The sequence below is a fragment of the Oncorhynchus tshawytscha genome, linkage group LG02 (assembly GCF_018296145.1).
Source record: "Oncorhynchus tshawytscha isolate Ot180627B linkage group LG02, Otsh_v2.0, whole genome shotgun sequence".
In the NCBI taxonomy this organism is placed as follows: domain Eukaryota; kingdom Metazoa; phylum Chordata; class Actinopteri; order Salmoniformes; family Salmonidae; genus Oncorhynchus; species Oncorhynchus tshawytscha.
The window spans coordinates 14,522,307-14,546,397 of NC_056430.1; the positions used below are offsets into that span (position 1 = coordinate 14,522,307).

Below are 24,091 nucleotides of genomic sequence, written 5' to 3' on the forward strand. Positions count from 1 at the left end.
TCCATGCGAGAAATTGCCAAGAAACGGAAGATCTCGTACATCACTGTGTACTACTCCCTTCACAGAATAGGGCAAACTGGCTCTAAACAGAATAGAAAGAGGAGTGGGAGGCCCCGGTGCACAACTGCGCAAGAGGACAAGTACATTAGTGTCTAGTTTGAGAAACAGACGCCTCACAAATCCTCAACTGGCCGATTCATTAAATAGTACCCGCAAACAGAATAGAAAGAGGAGTGGGAGGCCCCAGTGCACAACTGAGCAAGAGGACAGGTACGTCAGTTTGAGAAACAGATGCCTCACAAGTCCTCAACTGTCAGCTTCATTAACCCTTCTGTTGTCTTAAGGGTGAAAAATGACCCGCCACTATGTTTAACAGCAGAGAAATCCCCCCTAAATTATATATTTTCAACTTGAAATTGTATGACTTTTCCTAGAGTGACCCCAACATTTGAAAAAGTGAAACATTTGTTCACATTTCCATGAAAGCTGTACACCACCAGGGAACAAAGATTGTCTTAGGGTAATTTTTGACCCTGCAGTTATAAAATAATTTACACACCACATAAACCAAAGACACACACACACATGCACACAATGATAAATTGAGATTATGTGTGCTACTGATTGAACTCAGACAAAACTAAAACTTCTTTGTGCATGTGCAGCATCTCCCCTCCACGACCCCACACAGGACTCAAGTTCACAGACAATAAAAACAACTTCAGACAAATAAACAACATTTCAGGGAAAATGAACGAAAGGTTTTTCTAATGATCAGCTTTTTAAAATGATAAACGTGGATTAGCTAACACAACGTGCCATTGGAACACAGGAGAATAGTTGCTGATAAGGGCCTCTGTACGCCTATGTAGATATTCCATTAAAAATCTACCATTTCAAGCTACAATAGTCATTTACAACATTAACAATGTCTACACTGTATTTCTGATCAATTTTATGTTATTTTAATGGACAAAAAATGTGCTTGTCTTTAAAAAACAAGCACATTTCTATATGACACCAATATGACCCCAAGTCAATGGCCATTTTGAATCCCACCGTACCTTCTCCGCTGTGCAATCCGGTTTCCGAGCCGGTCACGGGTGCACCTCAGCCACGCTCAAGGTACTAAACGATATCATAACCACTATCGATAAAAGACAGTACTGTGCAGCGGTCTTCATCAACCTGGACAAGGCTTTCAACTCTGTCAATCACCACATTCTTATCGGCAGACTCAACAGCCTTGGTTTCTCAAATGACTGCTTCGCCTGGTTCACCAAATACTTCTCAGACAGAGTTCAGTGATTCAAATCGGAGGGCCTGTTGTCCAGACCTCTGGCGGTTTCTATGGGGGTACCACAGGGTTCAATTCTCGGGCTGACTCTTTTCTCTGTATATATCAACGATGTCACTCTTGCTGTGGGTGATTCCCTGATCCAGACGATACCATTCTGTATACATCTGGCCCTTCTTTGGACACTGTGTTAACAAACCTCCAAACGAGCTTCAATGCCATACAACACTCCTTCCGTGGCCTCCAACTGCTCTTAAATTCTAGTAAAACTAAATGCATGCTTTTCAAATGCTCGCTGCCCGCACCCACCCACCCCACTAGCATCACTACTCTGGACGGTTCCGACTGAGAATATGTGGGCAACTACAAATACCTAGGTGTCTGGCTAGACTGTAAACACTCCCTCCAGACTCATATTAAACATCTCCAATCCAAAATTACATCTACAATTGGCTTCCTATTTTGCAACAAAGCCTCCTTCACTCACGCCGCCAAACATACCCTCATAAAACTGACTATCCTACCGATCCTCAACTTCGGCAATGTAATCTACAAAATAGCCTCCGACACTCTACTCAGCAAATTGGATGCAGACTATCACAGTGCCATCCGTTTTGACACCAAAGCCCCATACACCACCCACCACTGCAACCTGTATGCTCTCGTCGGCTGGCCCTCGCTACATATTCGTCGCCAGACCCTCTGGCTCCAGGTCATCTATAAGTCTATGCTAGGTAAAGCTCTGCCTTATCTCAGCTCACTGGTTACGATATCAACACCCACCCGTAGCACGCGCTCCTGCAGGTATATCTCACTGGTCATCCCCAAAGCCAACACCTAATTTGGCCACCTTTCCTTACAGTTCTCTGCTGCCAATGTCTGGAACGATCTGCAAAAATCGCTGAAGCTGGAGACGAATATTTCCCTCACTAACTTTTAACATCAGATATCTGAGCAGCTAACCGACTGCTGCAGCTGTACACAGCCCATCTGTAAATAGCCCATCCAATCTACCTACCTCATCCCCATTTTCTTTTTAATGTACTTTTCTGCTCTTTTGCACACCAGTATATTTACTTGCACATCATAATCTGCACATCTATCACTCCAGTGTTAATTTGCTACTATGGCCTATTTATTGCCTTACCTCCTCATGCCATTTGCACACACTGTATATAGACTATATTTTTTTCTATTGTGTTATTGACATGTTTATTCCATGTGTTGTATGTGTCGCACTGCTTTGCTTTATCTTGGCCAGGTCGCAGTTGTAAATGAGAACTTGTTCTCAACTGGCCTACCTGGTTAAATAAAGGTGAAATAAAAAATAAAAAATACAAACATTGGTGCAAAGAAACTAAATGCAGATTTACCCAACTCTGAGGAGACCGAATGGATTTCCACAGGTAGCCATTCCTGAATTAAGGCCATTCCCTTAATTATGTGAGGCACTAGTTCCCAACCAGGGGTACTAGGACCCCTGGGTGTACTTGGCCTATCCACAGGCATTACATTAGAAGGTAAATCAGGGGTATTCTGGGCAGTGCACATTTCAGTTGGTGGTACAGTAACCGAAAAAGGTTGGGAATCACTAGTGGGAGGTATGGCTGAAGTTTTTGTAAGAGAGCTTTATAGATAAAATAAATCATTGAATTGACCTACATAACTTCAAAGAGAGTCAGCCTACTTTCTGTAAAGAATGCAGTGGCAAGTACTGCACCTATCACCCTTAATAAAACGGTGTGTTACGTAATACGTGATAAGTGGCTAAGTTTGCGTGTGTGGGTCTCTCACTGCAACCTCTAGATACTCCTCCTTCAATATACACATATTTGACAGTATCTCAGCAGAATTGAGCCTTTTTGATCATATGCACTTTGAATGTATTGGTCCTGACAGGTACAGACACACAACCAGTAGGTGACTACAGTTGGCTATGTAGAGGACCAATCAACACCTTTACTTACTGAAGATTCTACGTCATTGTGGACTTTAGAAGAAACAAAAGTGTGTGTGTGTGTGTGTGTGTACGTTTGTGTGTGTGTGTGTAACAGTACATGTGATGCATTTGCTTACATTATGCACCCACCTTCGTCGTCTTCACTTTGTTTCCCGTACTGCAGCTCCAGCCTTTCAGATCAGGCAAAACTTTACACTCCTCCCCATCCATACATGGATGCATCTGACACCACCACTTCTGGGCAACTATGGAAGCTGCAAGAGGCAATGAGAGAGGGACACAAGCGATTAAAGTGTGCCCTTTACAAGTCAGTGAAAAGATACATCCACTAGTAGACTGCAGTAACAACTGAACCAACAAAAATATGTCTGTTTCTACAAACATGTCAATGAAAGTGAATGGAAGGTATTTTGATACACGACTAACAGTACAGAAGTGAGATCCTCCATGACTGACAGTACAGTAGTGAGAGGTACTCCATGAATGACAGTAGAGTAGAGAGAGGTACTCCATGACTGACAGTAGAGTAGTGAGATCCTCCATAAATGACAGTAGAGTAGTGAGATCCTCCATGACTGACAGTAGAGTAGTGAGATCCTCCATGACTGACAGTAAAGTAGTGAGATAATCCATGACTTGACAGTAGAGTAGAGAGAGATCCTCCATGACTGACAGTAAAGTAGTGAGATCCTCCATGACTGACAATACAATAGTGAGATCCTCTATGACTGACAGTACAGTAGTGAGAGATACTCCATGACTGACAGAGTAGTGAGATCCTCCATGACTGACAGTAAAGAAGTGAGATCCTCCTTGACTGACAGTAGAGTAGAGAGAGATCCTGCATGACTGACAGTACAATAGTGAGATCCTGCATGACTGACTGTACAGTAGTGAGAGATACTCCATGACGGACAGAGTAGTGAGATCCTCCATGACTGACAGTAAAGAAGTGAGATCCTCCTTGACTGACAGTAGAGTAGAGAGAGATCCTCCATGACTGACAGGAGAGAGAGAGATCCTCCACAACTGACAGTAGAGAAGTGAGGTCCTCCATGACTGACAATAGAGATCCTCCACGACTGACAATAGAGTAGAGAGGTCCTCCAGGACTGACACTAGAGTAGAGAGAGATCCTCCATGACTGACAGTAGAGAAGAGAGATCCTCCATGACTGACAATAGAGTAGTGAGATCCTCCATGACTGACAGTAAAGTAGTGAGATAATCCATGACTTGACAGTAGAGTAGAGAGAGATCCTCCATGACTGACAGTAAAGTAGTGAGATCCTCCATGACTGACAGTAAAGTAGTGAGATCCTCCATGACTGACAATACAATAGTGAGATCCTCTATGACTGACAGTACAGTAGTGAGAGATACTCCATGACTGACAGAGTAGTGAGATCCTCCATGACTGACAGTAAAAAAGTGAGATCCTCCTTGACTGACAGTAGAGTAGAGAGAGATCCTGCATGACTGACAGTACAATAGTGAGATCCTGCATGACTGACTGTACAGTAGTGAGAGATACTCCATGACTGACAGAGTAGTGAGATCCTCCATGACTGACAGTAAAGAAGTGAGATCCTCCTTGACTGACAGTAGAGTAGAGGGAGATCCTCCATGACTGACAGGAGAGAGAGAGATCCTCCACAACTGACAGTAGAGAAGTGAGGTCCTCCATGACTGACAATAGAGATCCTCCACAACTGACAATAGAGTAGAGAGGTCCTCCATGACTGACACTAGAGTAGAGAGAGATCCTCCATGACTGACAGTAGAGTAGTGAGATCCTCCATGACTGACAGTAGAGAAGAGAGATCCTCCACGACTGACAGTAGAGTAGTGAGATCCTCCATGACTGACAATAGAGTAGAGAGAGATCCTCCATGACTGACAGTAGAGAAGAGAGAGATCCTCCATGACTGACAGTAGAGTAGAGAGAGATCCTCCATGACTGACAGTAGAGTAGAGAGAGGTCCTCCATGACTGACAGTAGAGAAGAGAGAGATCCTCCATGACTGACAGTAGAGAAGAGAGAGATCCTCCATGACTGACAGTAGAGAAGAGAGAGATCCTCCATGACTGACAGTAGAGAAGAGAGAGATCCTCCATGACTGACAGTAGAGTAGAGGGAGATCCTCCATGACTGACAGTAGAGTAGAGAGAGATCCTCCATGACTGACAGTAGAGTAGAGAGAGATCCTCCATGACTGACAGTAGAGTAGAGAGATCCTCCATGACTGACAGTAGAGTAGTGAGATCCTTCATGACTGACAGTAGAGAAGAGAGAGATCCTCCATGACTGACAGTAGAGTAGAGGGAGATCCTCCATGACTGACAGTAGAGAAGTGAGGTCCTCCATGACTGACAATAGAGATTCTCCACGACTGACAATAGAGTAGAGAGATCCTCCATGACTGACAATAGAGTAGAGAGAGATCCTCCATGACTGACAGTAGAGTAGTGAGATCCTCCATGACTGACAGTACAGAAGTGAGGTCCTCCATGAATGATAGTACAGTTTTTTTTTCACCTTTATTTAACCAGGTAGGCTAGTTGAGAATAAGTTCTCATTTACAACTGTGTCGTGTCTTTACTATCATTAACTGAAGACTTATAGTTTTTATCAAAGATTCTCTGTAATTAAGTATTACGCGATTAGACTGATTAATCATGTAACCTTAATTACTAGGAAGTCGGGGCACCAAGGAAAAATATTCAGATTACAAAGTTATCATTTCCTAAAATAACTTTTCAGATATTTTATCTGATCAATGAGTCTTCGAATTAATGAATTATTTACTTTACCTCACGTTAGTCTCATTCCAAACGTCGTAAATTGTTGGTTATCTGCACGAACCCAGTCTTCACTATGAGTCATCCATACATCAATTGTCTTAAATCATTTATTTATTACTAACTAAGTAATTCACAGAAATGCATAAACAAACAAACAAACAAGGTAAATGTGGTTACATGAAATGATAGGAGAATGTGCCCTAGTGGGCTAAACCGGCATGGCGGCTTGTTAGACAAAAGGGGAAGTGGGGGTCGACTGAGAAGTCACTACAGAGTTAATAATTATAACAATTGAAATGCTAATCCTTTATACATGAACGCTCACTCATTCGGGAACAATTGCAATGAATATATATATATATTTATGCTCAGTGTGTCGTCTTGATCGCTGGTGAAAAGTTTGGTTCTTTTGTAGAATTGTACGTCTCTCTCCCTCAGAGTGACATTCATTAGTTTCGTTATAGAGTGGATGTTTCGGCAGTTGTCGTTCTCACAATTCCCCACGGGAGAGTGCAGATGCTCTCCACGCACTTGGCAGGCATCGCCTTGACAAAATCGTCAAAAACGTCCACCTTTTTGACCCCGTTCCCGGGAAAGCCAAACGACACTGAGACATTCTTAGCAGACATAGAGGACGCCTTGGATGGCTACCCAAATGCTATGAATGCAAACAGGCTCTACATTTTGAAGCGAACGTCCCACAGACACGTGACAAGGTTCATCCATCTACAAGAGCAACACGTGCAAAACGACTATGCTAAACTTGCCACGGTTTTGAAAATAGAATTCAGTGGTTCTGCGACTCGCAAACACGATAGCTCGTTGGCTAACAATATCAGACAAGCTCGAAATGAACATCCACAAGTCTACTATCACCGGCTTCGTTCAGCTTAATTTGGTATGCTCACTGAAACCGGAATGGAAGATCTATTACCATTTAAACAACTGTTCCTGTCAAACATGTCTCCCAACTTCATTAACTACTTGGACCCTACTGCCCACGTTGGGTTGCCAATCTCGACCCTCCGAGAACTTGCAAGCACAGCTTTTGAAGCATCAAAAGCAAGCTGTCCTAAGGGCCCGGACACCTCGACTTTCGAGCTTAGGCGGGAACCATCACTCGGATCGGAAGGTGCTGCATCGGGGACATGTGGGGTAAAAGATGAAGATCAAAGGGGGTGGCTACCACGTAACCACCACCCCGCCAACCACCGCCATAATAATAGCTACGAGGAACATCCCCAATCTAACAGATCCCGTAGAGATCAACCTAGCCGAAATGCCCCTGTGCCTAACTCTCACAAAGGGTCAGAACCATAAGGGTAACAAGCTTAACAAAGTGTTCAACAATGATCTAAACACTAACCAAAATGATCTAGAAGATCTGATAAGAGATGTACTGCATCGCAAGATATCTGAGAAGGATGACAAGGATAAGTCATCATGACTAGGCGTAAAATTGTTGGAAACCAAGTCCAATTTTTTATTTTTTTTTACATTTAATTTTACCCCTTTTTCTCCCCAATTTCGTGGTATCCAATTGTTTTTAGTAGCTACCATCTTGCCTCATCGCTACAACTCCCGTATGGGCTCGGGAGAGACGAAGGTTGAAGGTCATGCATCCTTCAGATACAGAACCCAACCAAGCCGCACTGCTTCTTAACACAGTGCGCATCCAAGCCGGAAACCAGCCGCATCAATGTGTCGGAGGAAACACCGTGCACCTGGCAACCTTGGTTGGCGCGCACTGAGCCCAGCCCGCCACAGGTCAAAACCAACCCAGCAGAGGTGGGAATCATTCTCCGCGACGTCCTCATATTTAACTGCAGAGCTGCATGTCCGCCTAGATGCAGAGAATGTGTACCGTCAACGCATTCCACCTGCGGCGCATTTGAGTTGGGCCGGGGCTGACTGCACCAGCCAGGCAATTAACCACGCCCAGCTAGACACTGCCCATATGTTGGCCCAACTCCAAAAGTTCACAGAAACCCAGTCAGAACTAGCAGAGCCCAGGCGAGAGAAACGATTCGTCGGGGCGCTACTATCGATAGGGGCAGCCGTGGGGTCACTATTTTCCCTAGGTACCACTGCCGTCAACGCAGTCAGTCTAGCCACAGTCAAGAGGAATGTTAGTGAGATTACTGAAGAGATGCCACTTATCCAGCAGCAGATGAAGGCACAGGCCCTCAGGTTGCAGCATGTGGGAAAGTCTCTCCAGGACACTATTCTGGTGGTCAACACACACGCTACTCTCCTGAACAAAACTCTCCTGTTTGTAGGAAAGCTAGCAGAGGTCATGAATCATGACTATGCCCGTGTCCAATTGGTTCGATTGTTACTGGAAGATTTTCTCTGTGAAGTTAGCTCTTCTATGGACCACTTGGCCATGAATAGAATCCCCTCATATCTAGTGCCCCTCTCAATGGTGCACAACATATTGACCTCAGCTACTTCAACCACGATAAGGCCATAACAGTCACATTTGGCCTATAGTCTGGGGTCGGCCATCCCAATACACGTTGATGTTGGTCGTAATGAAGTGGGATTTCTACTGACGCTGCCGGTTGTTGAACTGGAGAATATCTACAGATTGAAATGTAGGATTTTGGCGTGACAGTACCCACGTAAAGATTGCCACGCCCCAGTTGTAGCTTACCAGGAAAACAACCCAGAATTCTATCTCACCCCTAACCTGTTAATGTGTACTCTAACCAAAGATGTCCACTACCTCTGTCCTAGCAAACCGTTTGTCAGGGATAACACTGAGCGTCTTTGTGGTATTAAAGCTATCACCAGCGAAGAACGCTGTAGAGCCAAACTAACAGCCAGGTATGGGGCCACCACCACACAAGTGGAGGTGGTAGGGAACCGATGGTTGGTCAACACACCGTTCGCGTCCGCCACTATGACTTACGAACGCCATGACTCCATCACCCAATTGAACCTCCCCAACCAGACTGTGTTTGCTAAGGTACCTGAGCGGGCGATTATTCACATAGACGACCTCGCTCTATACCAACTTCCCGACGACAGGATAGACAGAGATTGAAATGACGGACGCTTTCGCTAAACGTTCCCTTGAGTTACCACAAGCCATTCAAAACCAAATCCAGTACGAGGGACCCATGACTGTTGGTCTTAGCGTACGGGATGAGGCACTTTTAGTTGACCAGACTGACTACAGACCGAAAGATTGGTCTGTCACCCGCTCTTGGACGGTGCCGGACAGTATCTTGACTGTTACCATGATCCTTGGTCTTATTTCCCTTGGCGTGTGCACCTACGATGTACACAGGCGCACACGTGCAATGGAAGACCTAATTAGGTCTTATACCAGGATCACCCATGGGACGGATCGATTCCGATGTTTGGAAAGTTAGCAATAGATCCTGAAACGCCCTTAGGGGGCCCAGTCCCAGCCTCCTCTCCTGAACTCATTAGGTGCCCAATGTAATTAATGTGCCCAATGTAAGCTTTGGCCTTCAGGGGCCAAGTTTTTCCAAGTGCCTTAACTACCCACCTGCAAGTAGGATCACCATAGACATGACATTAGAGACAATGCCATGATAGAGTCATTTAGCCAAGACCTTGGACATACAGTGGGGCAAAAAAGTATTTAGTCAGCCACCAATTGTGCAAGTTCTCCCACTTAAAAAGATGATATGACAGACAAAATTAGAAAAAAAATCCAGAAAATCACATTGTAGGATTTTTTAGGAATTTATTTGAAAATTATGGTGGAAAATTAGTATTTGGTCACCTACAAACAAGCAAGATTTCTGGCTCTCACAGACCTGAAACTTCTTCTTTAAGAGGCTCCTCTGTCCTCCACTCGTTACCTGTATTAATGGCCCCTGTTTGAACTTGTTATCAGTATAAAAGATACCTGTCCACAACCTCAAACAGTCACATTCCAAACTCCACTATGGCCAAGACCAAAGAGCTGGCAAAGGACACCAGAAACAAAATTGTAGACCTGCACCAGGCTTGGTTTGAAGAAATCAACTGTGGGAGCAATTATTAGGAAATGGAAGACATACAAGACCACTGATAATCTCCCTCGATCTGGGGCTCCACGCAAGATCTCACCCCGTGGGGTCAAAATGATCACAAGAACGGTGAGCAAAAATCCCAGAACCACACGGGGGGACCTAGTGAATGACCTGCAGAGAGCTGGGACCAAAGTAACAAAGCCTACCATCAGTAACACACTACACCGCCAGGGACTCAAATCCTGCAGTGCCAGATGTGTCCCCCTGCTTAAGCCAGTACATGTCCAGGCCCGTCTGAAGTTTGCTAGAGAGCATTTGGATGATCCAGAAGAAGATTGGGAGAATGTCATATGGTCAGATGAAACCAAAATATAACTTTTTGGTAAAATTCAACTCGTCGTGTTTGGAGGACAAAGAATGCTGAGTTGCATCCAGAGAACACCATACCTACTGTGAAGCATGGGGGTAGAAACATCATGCTTTGGGGCTGTTTTTCTGCAAAGGGACCAGGATGACTGATCCGTGTAAAGGAAAGAATGAATGGGGCCATGTATCGTAAGATTTTGAGTGAAAACCTCCTTCCATCAGCAAGGGCATTGAAGATGAAACATGGCTGGGTCTTTCAGCATGACAATGATCCCAAACACACCGCCCTGGCAACGGAGGAGTGGCTTCATAAGAAGCATTTCAAGGTTCTGGAGTGGCCTAGCCAGTCTCCAGATCTCAACCCCATAGAAAATCTTTGGAGGGAGTTGAAAGTCCGTGTTGCCCAGCAACAGCCCCAAAACATCACTGCTCTAGAGGAGATCTGCATGGACGAATGGGCCAAAATACCAGCAACAGTGTGTGAAAACCTTGTGAAGACTTACAGAAAACCTTTGACCTCTGTCATTGCCAACAAAGGGTATATAACAAAGTATTGAGATAAACTTTTGTTATTGACCAAATACTTATTTTCCACCATAATTTGCAAATAAATTCATAAAAAATCCTACAATGTGATTTTCTGGATTTTTTTTCTAATTTTGTCTGTCATAGTTGAAGTGTACCTATGATGAAAATTACAGGCCTACAGATTATCTCTCAACCCCAACATAGGAGGATAGATCTAGGGTTCTGATGATGCGGGGGGTTTTATGGCCCCTCACGGCCCTGGTAAATCTCAGGCCACAGACAAATTCCTTTGTCCCATTACTATAGAGAACCAGCCTCAGAACATTAAACATGAAATAAAGGGACTTTGGAACAATGGTGGTCATGACGATAGATGGACTATGAAAATGTATGTCATTTTTGTTCTGTTATTAAAGGTTAATAGATGAAGTTATAACGAAAACATTGTAATGTGAAGGGTTTTCCTAGTATATGTCTGATGTTTATACATTGTACATAGTATGGAAAATACCCAAATCAAAGAGAATGTTTTGGGGAAGATGAAATTAGTTGTAAAATGGGATTTGAGAAAAACCTAACCCTTGCCTCATTAACTTGGTACGCCCAGAGAATTTCCCTAAAGGCGGTTACGCCCACTTCTGACCCTAGGGTATAAAACCTGTGAGTATAGAATTTAAAACAGAACTACGTGACCCCAGCCGCAGCAGGGTCTGAAAAAGTCAACCAACCCAGAACGCAACGCAAGTTTCAGGACAAAGAAATCCTTTTCTACCCAAGCTACGGATGAGTAGCTGTGTCTAAGCGGGTGAATTCAAGTCGAAACCACCTAGCTTCCATCTCCCATCGAATCGTGGTATCTAAAGGTTCATTCCTATGCTGTGAGCTCTGAGCTACAGAGCTGTCTGTCCTGAGAAGACCCCTTCCAGAGCAAAGGGGGGAACAGACTCCTAAGCCAAAAGGGACACAGACACCGGGAGGACGAGCAATGAGGTGCGAAGGAGAAATGCACCATCGAACAACAGAACGGTCCACGCAGAGAATCCCCGGAGATCACCCCCCCACGTAATTACATCATTATATTCTGACCCATAAGAGTGGCAGTTTGAGGCAAGGCTAGGGTTAGAATAGCATAGCTGACAAATTCACCAAATGTATATTTCTCTTGTGTACTTTTTTTTTCTCTTATGAAATCCCCATTGTGGGTAACATGTGCCATAGTGTGTTGGCCCATTATACTAAGTTCTAATCAATAACCTATAATGTGTTTGTCTATGTGTATCTTTTATCATCATTTTAGCTTTTCAGTAAATAAATATTCAATTAAGATTGGTGTGGTACGAATTCATTAGTGGGACCCGGATCCGTGCAGATTCAAGGGCTATACGACGTTCAGATTATGAGACTGATAGAGGAAACTGGTTAATCAGCGGCTGTTGTAAAATTGATATTCTGATATTCTTTGAGTTAATTTGGGAAATAGAATGGTGCCCCAGGTTAATGAGTTAATAATTGCTTGATTCAGTTAATCACATAATTAGAAACTTGTAATCATTCGATGAGCAACAGTCGTCACATTAACTAATACAACGTCACGACAATAGTCTAAGAGTTTAAGATTCAGCAATGGTCTACGACCTTTATCTCCACCTAATGGAGAAAAGCATGGTCTGGTGATAATTTCTCAAAGTTGGGTTTTATTCGGAATGGCAGAAAAGGGCTGTCCCAGGATGTCTGACTCTAACTGGGCTCAGGGGCGGTCCTCTGATTTAGTTCACTCCACCATTATTACACCATTTTACAAACAGTATCATACTCACTCATTCATCTTATACAACAATTAGATGTAAACCTCATACCTGAGGCTATTATATAAACAGCGTTATGGTAATGTGGCCACACTGTCTCCCATGAGCTTCCCCAAGTTATAACAAACGGACCAGTTCGTAGCTGGATTCCTCACCAACCTTTTATACTTTCTCCGGAACATGAAATTTGTTCGTACCTCAAGTTCTGTGAGGTGGAAGGAATTGTTTTGTTCTCTATGAAAATGTACCCTCTCTATACTGTGTCCATGAGGAGATCCTCAGGAATTTACGACGTCTCTCTGACCACAGCAACATAGTTGAAGGAGGCAAGGGGGAGGCAGGGAGAGGGGGATGGGGCTTGCTATACCCAAAGATGCCAACCTCCCCCATACCCCCCTGGTGTCCAACCCCATATCCCCCCTAGTGGTTTGGATCTTGTTTGTCCTACAAGTTACAAATCAACATAAAATCATGAACACGTGATGTCCTGTTTGTAGATCATCGTTACGTGATGTCCTGTTTGTAGATCATCGTTGCAGTCCCCTCTGGTGGTTGAACTTGGTAGGCTTCTCTGAAAGCGGAGCAGTCCACCACAAGGATGGCAGTTGATGTCCGGCTGGTGATCGCCGTTGCGGTCCATTCTAGTGATGTACCTTGGTAGGTTCCCTGGAAGCTGCAAGTACCCCAGGAAGGGCCAGAAGATGTCCTGGTTGGTGATCACCGTTGCGGTCCCCCCCACTCCCCTCTGGTGGTTTACCTTGGTAGGCCGCCACAAGGATGGGCCGTGGGTGTCTGGATTTGGGGTCGCCGTTCCGGACCCGTAGTCTGGTCGTTGTCCAGACTGGAAAGATCTGGGCAGTAACTTAGGCAGATGTTAACAACGCACGCACACACACTCATGAAATATATATAATTACATTAATTTCCCAATGAGCGGCGTTGTGTCACTAAGTGATGGTTGTATGGGGACTTTGTTTGTGGTGCTATCACTTCAAATGAACTGAACCGAAAAGGAATGAAAGCATAAACAAAAGATATACAAAATATGGTTCCCACACAAAAATCATCTAATTGGACTGTATTCTACATATGTACAATGTTCTGGCAAAATGACTATCATGGCATTGTCTCTAATGCCATATCTAGGGTTTTCCTACTTGGTGTGTTGCTTAGGCACTATCCTAAGTTGACTATATGATAAGTCTACAGCTGTAAGGCACTAGTTTTGGGCAGTCTACAGGGATGACCTATGAACTTCTGGGAAGAAAACTGGTGAGTGCTGTAGAGTCAAAGGCCTAGAAGTAAATGTTCAACTTTACTAAGGCTGGTATTTTGCTTGGACCCTTAAGTGATCCTAGCATAAATACTAATTGGGATGTACCGTTGTGCATGTGCACTTATGCTTACATAAGTGCGCATGTCAAAGAAGGAAGAAAACCAAGTATCCTGGCAGATTACAACTTGTTCAGAATGAGTCTGATGTAGTCAGGTCATTTTCAGGTCAATGCCTGGACGTCAGTCAGAATTGGTGTCCAGGGAATCTGTAGTAGTTTTTACTACAAGTCACTGTGTCTTCCACTATTGTAGTGGTGATAGGTATGAAGTCTATTTCATAGCTATGTTATCCACGGAGGAGCTAACCTCACAACGGAGGTACTCTTTAAGTATTGGACCAGTCGTACGTGGTGTGATCATGGTTAATGACTTCTAATAATTTCCTCCTGAATGGAGGATTCTATTTATTAGTGACATGTGTGTTAACCATTGGAAGAGTGCACTGGAGATTCCCTTCCCCGTGTTGCACTCTGAGTGACTCCTATGTCGCTATTGTCAAGGGTAATTTGATTGGTTAGGTCTCTAACCTTCTTACTGATTGTAGCTAGACTGAATGTCGCAGGTATTGTACTGGTGCTCAAAGGGACCAATTATCCTACCGATTTATTCTGAAATATTATACTACCGGAACACATGATTAGAGCATTTTACTAGTTGCATTGTAGTTGAACCTACACATGGCAAGGAATGATTATTGTTGCCATTTGTTTTGGAGGTGGACAAGTCCACTGGACTTCCTTTACGACCAGTGTGGTACACCTCAGTACTATCTTAGATGTGTTCTAATACAATACCCGTCTAGGGGCCTGTCTGCTCCTCACTGTTCTCATAGGGGAGTTTACAACTAGATTTGATTTATGCTCTGGCGGCCTCGTACGGTGTTGTCCGTAGTCTCGACCCCCCAAACGGCCTCGATGAGGCTCATCATGGGTCTGGGCTACTATTTCCCCCCCTGTGTGTCTCCGGACTCCCCCACCAGCGGGTGGTGTTGGTGTCCGAGGGGCAAACGAAAAGGTCGGACCCTATGTACGAGTTGTCAGCGGCCGAGTTGTTATGAGAATGGCTGTAACCTTTCAACCAAATCACCTGGTGTTTGTGCTTCAAAACGCTCAGTGGCTGTCGAGGCATGTCAGTCACCACCACGTCCGCGTGTGGCAACCTCTTCAGTACCTGAGAACTGAGATGAGGATATCGGTCTGTGATATCGCAAAGTGTTTCACCAGTGGGAGTCATCGGGTTAGTTGCTGGACTGACGCCATTTGTGTCATTGTAAGGGGTGACAGTCCCCAACAAAGCGGAAGGTGTATCATCGGAAGCAGAGTATACTCTGCGCATCAATGTTTTTCTTGCTGAGACGGCCGCAGTGCTTGCGGAAGTGTCCGAAGGGCAAGAGGAGTTCATCTCAACTACAGTATTGCACGACTGCAAGGAGGTGGGAAGTTGCTTATTCACTGAGACAGCTGGCTCGAAATCATGAAAAGAATGGTCAATCAGGTTGGCTGATGGAATGTGTCGAGATGACGTAATATCTCCTTGGATCGGATTCTGCCCCAAGAGGTTTCTAAACGTATTTTTCCCAAGAGGTGCTTTTGACAGATACCCCTCATGAATGACTGAGTTGCAGCTAGTGTTAGGGACCGGCAGTGTGGTCAGTGGAGAAGGCACTGTGGCCTGTGGCCATACCTGGTTGGTTTTCCAATCCATCAATGGGAGTAACCGATCCATCAAGTCTGCTCCAAGTAGCAGGATTACAGTTTCGAGGCTGGTAACATACACAGGGTGAATGAGCGATACGTCCTTGAAGTGTAGTTTCAGCAGGACTCTCAATGTGAGAGACGAGGTAGTCTGAGTGACCTCTCGAAGTGTAGTGTCACATCGTTCCACTTTTAACCAACTAAACGTTGGCTTCAAAGCCCTTTTAAGATCATCAAACAATGTTTGAAAGATGAGTGATATTGTCGCACCCGAATCAATTAGCGCATGACAAGTTAAGCAGTCCTCCAGGACTGTTTCCAGGTATGGCCGTTTAGATTCGTGGTTAGTGGACATATTCCCCACAAAGTGGAGTGGTCGTTCACAATGACGTGATGTGCCATTTATGTTCAAGGTGGAAGCAGACTGACTTTTCAGATTTTGAATGGCTTGGGTTTAACGAAGCGTTTGACCATTTTCTTCGCAACCTTTGTATCAGAGTCTATAGACAACCCCGGGGGCTTGTTTTCTTGATCAAGCGGGCCCTGGATAGGGTCTTGAAAGAGAGCGGGAGAAATTTGAACTTTAACGTCCTTGCTATGGGTGTTAATTCCTGCAGACCTGGTGTCCGGTAATTCCTTGTCTAGTCCTTGTGACTTTTCATTTACCCTTTTCTCAACTTGTTCTCGCTTTAGTTCTTCCTGTAGTGGAACATCTGGAGAACATTGGTCTACGTTTTGATCGTCCTTCAACCCTTTGTTACCCTTGTGCTCTGACACTTTTTGTGGGTTGGGTGCAGGAACGTAGCGAACAGGTCGATTGTAGCGGTAGTCATGGTGATGACGACGTACTTTACAGTTATTTCGACCACGGAGGTTATTGGAATCATGGTTTCGTGGTAGAAACTGTTGTTGTGCGTCATCTCTCAACGCTCCAATACCTGATAATACACCCTCTACCTGGAGTGAGTGCTCCTGGTCAAACTTCAAAACCGAGTGGTCAGGGCTCTTAGCGTTGTGAACTTTTGATGCCTCAAAAGCTGTGCTTGCAAGCTCTCTGAGTTGTAAGATAGGCAAGCCAACGTGGGCGGCACGGCCCAAGTAGGTAATGAAGGTAGGATACATGTTCGACAGGAACATTTGTTTAAAAGGTAACAGGTCTTCCATGCCTGTTTCAGTGAGTAGGCCAAAGTAAGCTGAACGAAGCCTATGGTAGTAAGCTTGTGGGTGTTTGTTCCGAGCTTGTTTGACGTTAGCCAGTGAGCTATCGTGTTTGCGAGTCGCAGAACCACTGAATTCTAATTTCAAAGCTGTGACAAGTTTAGCGTAGTCATTTAGCACGTGTTGCTGTTGCAGGCGAATGAACCTTGAACCTATTCGATGTTCGCTTCAACAGGTAAACCCTGTCAGAACCCGTAGCGTTAGGGGAGCCATCCAACGTGTCCTCTATGTCAGCCAGGAACGTCTCAGTATCGTTTGGCTGACCTGGAACAGGGTCAAAGGTGGGGAAATTCTTGATGAGTTTGTCAAGGTATTCCACGCCAAGTGGGCGGAGAGGGTTGGCTTCATCCTGTGGAGAGATTGCGGCCGAAAGGCCAAGAGGAGAAGCCAAGACTTGTTGTTGTTGTTGGCTAAGAGGCGCAATATTACTCAGTGCCGATTGGCCAAGAGGAGAAGACTGAGGGACACATGAGGGAGGCAAGGTCTGAAACCTATCGTCTTTACTCCTGTGAGTACAGGGCTCCGGTTGCTTGGATTGGTAGTACCGCTGTAGAGCGTGACCATTCTGGACTTCCTCCAGATGGTACCTAAGGGTGGTATTCTGCTGCATTGCAGAGTCCACTTGAGCGCTTAGAGTACTGATTTTGGACACACGAGTGTCACACTTGTTCCTTTCAGTCTCAAACTTATCTGTCATGGTTTGCAGATAGAGGTCTTGAGTATGGAGTGAGAGATTCAGTGATGAGATTTCCTCCACTTGCTTAGAAATTATTATTTCCATCTTCATCACCTGAGTTCTCTCATCATTCATTTGGTCAGCGACTTCAATGAGTTCTGCTGGTTTGTCATCCAACTTTGTCATTGTGTTCATTAACTGATCGTCTTTGGTCTGCAGCGTTTTGAGTAGAACCGTGTTACTCTGAGTAACGTTCAAGAAAATCTCATGCATGTTATCAAGTTGAGCGCTCCTGTTTGTAGATAACTCTTTAGATTTATCTAGTTTGGCGTGGACATCATCGTACTTAGTTCTGTCTAAATCGAGTTGTTCGTGTAGCATATGATTTTGTTCCTGTAGAAGACGATTTTGTTGAAGAGCTTGTGCCTGTTCATTGTCATACATTTTTGCAATTACATTTAATTGTTCAGTTTTCAAGCGCAGTTCCATAGCTAGCAGAATTTTCCCCTTTTCTGCATTTGTCATTGGTTTCCCGGTTCTCTCCCTCTGTCCCTTTATGTCTCCCATTACCTGCTCGTGCTTCAGCTGTGCACTGCGGTATTGGACAGATGCCAATCTCGGATGGCAAGACATCAGGGCTAGACTGGAGAGAACCTTTATGAGGCCTGCGCCCGATGGTGGATTTTGGAAAGCGTTATTGTCTGCTTTTCCACTAATGGCATAATTAGGGTTGGTATTGCTGCTGAGTTCAGAGATCAATCCATTTGCGGGTGGAGGTTCAGTAATTAGCGGGCGAGTGGGGACTACCCCTTCTGATAGCTTGCACATTATTAGAACATTTTGAAAGGAAAAATTGTTTTTCCTAATTTTCCAAAGTTTGGTTTTGGAATATATTGGGAAGGGAAGCCAGGTGAGATGATTTTAATCTATTTATAGATGTTAATGAACCATCAGTACTGGACAGTACTGTGGAAGTTGGACGTGAATGAATTTGCAAAAGCAAATTGAATTAATCAATGATAATGATTAATCATACCTGGATTGGCTATCTGGGTATTAAACTTTAAATTAACCTGGGAAGTTGGTTCATCTAGGTTACTATTGCAAAGTTTAAGGTGTCTCATTTAATTGGAAGAACCTAGAAAGGTATGTTCGACAATTTAAATAAATAAATTGAATGAGAATATAATACCCAAGCAATTGAGATTGCTGGATTATCATAAAGATAATGTTAGGTACATTTACCACTATGGTAAACTTTCCCCTCAGGCCAAAGCCATATGCAGACGGTGAATGTGCAAGTAGAGATACTGGTGTGCAAAGGAGCAAAAAAAAAAAACATTATGGGGATGAGGTAGTTGGATGGGCTAATTACAGATAGGCTATGTACAGGTGCAATGATCTGTGAGCTGCTCTGACAGGTTATGTTTAAAGTTAGTGAGGGAGAGATGAGTCTCCAGCTTCAGTGATTTTTGCAATTCGTTCCAGTCAATGGCAGGAGAGAACTGGAAGGAAAGGCGTCCAAAGGAGGAATAGGCTTTGGGGGTGACCAGTGAAATATACCTGCTGGAGAGCGTGCTACGGGTGGGTGCTGCTATGGTGACCAGTGAGCTGAGATAAGACGGGGTTTTACCTTGTAAAGACTTATAGATGACAGTAGTGAGAGATCCTCCATGACTGCGAGCTGACTGGCTGCTTGGCTGCCTGGCTGGGCTGTGTGTTTCCAGAAGTGAATTACAGTCCGTGGGTCAATGTCAAACCGATGAACACAGTGGCAGGAGCGGAATAAACAGAGCGGCGTAGTAGAGGTGGGAGAGGAGCAGAGCTCCAAGGTCTACAGCTGCCTCTAAGGAGGCCTGTAGGGGGTAAGGCTTCCCTTGAGATTTCTAATGCTTCAGCAAGCAGTGTCAAGACGGGAGGAAGCCCCTGTCAGAGCCATTACAGTACAGAACACAAGACAGGGATCGATTCACCTGTCGGAGGGGCCACTGAGGACATGATATTAAATGACCTGTCCCCCTCTCTACTTCAGTGAGCCAGCGCAGCATCTCCCCGGGTCTTAGTGTCTCATAATCCAGCAGACAGACTGCAGACCGACAGCATGTAGCTGGCTGGCTGAGTAAGAAGTTGACTGGGTCAGTTTGAAGTATCCTAAAACAGATCACATACAGAATGCTCTAAGACAAGTGCTCTAAAGAGCTCTTAACCAATTAAATGTTTAGATTGTTAGATTAGATTGTTCAGTAGATTGATCAGTACATTGTTCAGTAGATTGATCAGTAGATTGGTCAGTAGATTGTTCAGTAGATTGATCAGTAGATTGTTCAGTAGATTGATCAGTAGATTGATTAGTAGATTGTTCAGTAGATTGATCAGTAGATTGATCAGTAGATTGTTCAGTAGATTGATTAGTAGATTGATCAGTAGATTGATCAGTAGATTGTTCAGTAGATTGATCAGTAGATTGATTAGTAGATTGTTCAGTAGATTGGTCAGTAGATTGATCAGTAGATTGTTCAGTAGATTGATCAGTAGATTGATCAGTGGATTGATCAGTAGATTGTTCAGTAGATTGATCAGTAGATTGATCGATAGATTGTTCAGTAGATTGATCAGTGGATTGATCAGTAGATTGTTCAGTAGATTGATCAGTAGATTGTTCAATAGATTGATCAGTGGATTGATCAGTAGATTGATCAGTAGATTGATCAGTAGAATAAAATATTTTACCCTAAATGTGACCCATCACCTGGATTCGGTCTTATGTAGCAACATTTGAAATGGTACATTCTACATAGGATAAAAGTAGACTCCGAGCTACAAAATTTTATATCATACACTGCAGTTGAGGAACAATGGGAAAGTGAGTCTGCATTGAAAGTTAATGAACTTGTAACCCCACTTTTTAGAAAATGACCCATGATATTTTTGGTACACCTACTGGAGAGCTCTTCTTTGTCTACACCCATTCAGAATTGTTCACACCCTCTTTAGCCTTAGCCCCACCCATTACTTTAAGGTTTCACATATGAGGCCATGTGCTAAACAGAGTGAATACGTAGTGTAGTAAACAACCAAAGATTTCAAGTCTAAAAGTGGTGAAAGTAGCAGCAAAAAGTAGCAGTATATTGGCCTATCTTCTAATCTGAATTTGGTGCAGGTCATGTTGTACTTTACATTATGCTCTCTGGTAAACACCCACTCTATCAAATAAAATCAAACTTTATTTGTCATATGTACAGGATACAGAAGGTGTAAACAGTACAGTGAAATGGTTACTTGCACAGTGGAGTCTTGCATAGTGGAGTTAGCTAAACAATTAATCATCATCCCAACTTATAATACCATGCACCATGCATGAATCTGCAGGTAACTAAAGCTAACCAACTAGGTTCAATGTTAGTTAGCTAATATTAGGCTATAACTAGCAATACAAATGGCTTTCTGAGATACAAATAATATTACTAAACAGATCATACACATAACGTTAGCTAGCGATACACATAACGTTAGCTTGCAATGAAAAACAACTTTCTGAAAAGATTTGAAACATATAATATCTGAAAATGTAGCTAAACTCTTACCCGTATAAATTGATGAATATTTCTTCCTCTGTCATGGATGCCATGGTTGCCCTTAATTTGAAGATGTAATCCAGAGACAGGTGCTTTATACAACAGCCTCCTCTGTTCTCTTTTTGACTCTCTCCGTATTTGGCAATCATCTCTCTGCTTCCACCGGGCATTCCACTGATTTCAAATCTCAGTCAAATTCTTCCGTGACAACAACACTGTTGATCGTTGTTTCTTCCCCTATCACGGTCATCAGAAGACTCTACAATTTCTAGTTCAATGAAAATGTTTTTTTTATACTTAAATCAGGTATTTCCTGATCATCTGATTTAGTCAGAGAGTCAACATGGCACAATCGTACTCCAGAAATTAGTCCATCACAACCTTTTCCCACTGATCTTTGTCAATAGCGCAATTATCTTCAGGGCAGCAATGCAACACTTCAGTTATTCATGATATCTTAAAAAGGAACGCTGTGGTAGAAAGGATTATCCACACATATTGAGCAGCTCATGTTATAGACAGAAGCATGTTACATGGCAGACCAATCCGAACTCATCTCTCGACATGTCCAGCTTATCCATTTTCTCAGCCAATAATGGATAGCAGGAAGGTTCCTATATTTTTCCGTGGCTAAACCAACTAGGCTCAGAATTTAACAATTGTATTCAAATTTACAGATGGCATACAAGTTTGCTATTAAGGCACATGAAAGATCACATGTTCCAGAAGGCATTTCGGCCAAAAAACGCATACATTAAAAAAAGTATTTTAAAAAAACGTTAAAATGTCTTTCCTGTGAAGTAGTGACGTGCAACATATTCCTAGCTTCATAAACGGGTAACACATTTTGAAAATTTGAAGAAAGCATTTGAAACAATACTATTTCTAGGTGATACATGAGTGAAACTAGACCAATGTTGGTACAATATACAGCCTCTTACTGTGGTGTTAATCCTGTCAATAAAAATACAAAAATACGAGAGAAAAAACAACGACCGTACCGTCCACACAAGATGGGGCCGCTCTTGTTGTCCCGGCAACCTGTCCGGGGAAGCAGGAACATTTCACCGTCTGGGATCTCTCTTCGATCTTGTTCTTGTTGCAGCAGCGGTGGGCGGCGGTCACTTCACAGGTCCCTGCTTTGACATGCACTGCAAACACAGAGGTGGTTCCATGTTAGAATCATGTTCAACACTCCAGCTCCTGCAGAACAAACACTGTAAGCTACAGCTATGTCAGTAAGCACAGATCTCAAATGACCCTATTCTCATTAGTGCACTCTGTATGTTTGTCCCAGGTTTGAACAGTCACATAGGGCTGCCACATTGGGCTCTGGTCAGAATAGGGCACTACATGAAAAAAGCAGTGGAACTGGCTTTGAGGTCCATATCTGAATTTGAGGGATACAGGGAGACAAAGACTGTACCCTACAGAGGCTTTGAAACACATACTCTTTATATGTACCCTACAGAGTCAATAAGACACATCTTTCTTTGTACCCTACAGAGTCTATAAGAAATCTTTCTACAGTATCTACACTTCAGAGTCTAATCCAACTAAAGCAATGAGTATATTGATTGGGAATATCCCTGCTGATCTTAAATGGCCTTTAAAAAAGCCAGAGAAGAGTGGGCAGGAGGAAGTGTATTAGAACCTACCAGGCAGGGACCTCTATATAGCTGACCTGCAGCTCACTGCAAAGATACATCTCTCGTGTACTTTCATGCTTAAATTGTTCTCCACGTAGGGGGACTTTTCTTTCCTGCAACTGATGAATTATGCATAGGGAAAATCCTTCTTTAAAAGCTGAGAGGGCCACAACTTCAGTGGTGAGAACACAGACAATATGGTCATTGCTTCATAAAGTAAGAGATATAAAAATACCCCATATAGATTGGTGCTGAATTATTAATTCCAAGTATAAAATGTAGACTTTTTTTTGTGGAGATGTTTGAACTAGCAAAGCATCAATCCACGGCAATGTTAACAGAAATACGTTGTCGATGTTGTGTTTTTAAATGCCTCCTTTGATGTAAGGAATCGTGGACTGAAAGACCACAGAATTGTTGTGTCAATTGAGTTTACATCAATAACAGTATATGACCTGTGTTATACCATTTAAAGAATGAGCCTTTTAATATTTAGAATAATAATTTACTGCGGGTGATGATATCCTTCATGTAACAGTTGTCTTTTTAGATTAAAAAAATACAAATAAAATCTATTTGTGTTCTTCTTAGTAGGCCTACGTGAAAGTCTTTAGTTTTTTTACACATCATTGTCAAGGGGGAAAACGATTAAAAGTTTCTGTGTTATTTTCAGATCAGCCGTAATTACGCCTGTAAAGATTTTCAATTTGGGAACAGAATTGAAAATAGATTGAAAATGGGCCTCCATCTTGTCATTAGTGAGCAATCCAAAAATCTAATCTACAACATTACAAACATTTTGCTTCCAATCAATAAGGGGCCATTCAAATTCCAACAAAAGGCCAGTTAACAATTGGTGATTGAGTGTTTTCCAGCCAACACAACCTTACTGATGCAAACACAGGTGAGGGTCTTCGTCTGTGATGTGATTATCTTTAAGCCACAGGCATACCCCTGGGTCACAGTTTAAATTGCTCAAATTGAGTATTCCAACTTTTTTGAAGAGGGGGAGATGTATGTGACTGATACGTAATCAATAATGGTCCAGTAAAGCTCCGTGACACTCAGTCACTCAGTCACTCTCTGTTGCACTGGGAGATAAACAGAACAATCGAATGTCAGAGTTGAAGGAAATGATCTTATAAGTGATCAAGATGAGAATTTGAGAACACACAATAGATTCAGAAAACTG

The 24,091-nt window shown here is 43.3% G+C and overlaps 1 protein-coding gene across 2 annotated transcripts in view; it reads right to left on the minus strand.

Annotated features, from left to right (window-relative positions):
- LOC112221175 (chemokine-like protein TAFA-2) overlaps positions 1-24,091 on the minus strand; it is a 182,713-nt gene that overhangs the window by 21,010 nt on the left and 137,612 nt on the right. The window contains exons 3-4 of one of the 2 annotated variants that reach the window (XR_002948983.2): positions 22,252-22,401; positions 3,374-3,511 (exon numbers count right to left, since the gene is read on the minus strand). Coding sequence is in view for 1 of the 2 variants with exons in the window: in XM_024383328.2 (XP_024239096.1) it covers positions 3,387-3,511; positions 22,252-22,401 (275 nt within the window). In the remaining variant the exon portion in view is untranslated. The remainder of the gene's footprint in view (positions 1-3,373; positions 3,512-22,251; positions 22,402-24,091) is intronic. The other variant, XM_024383328.2, reaches the window with a different exon arrangement.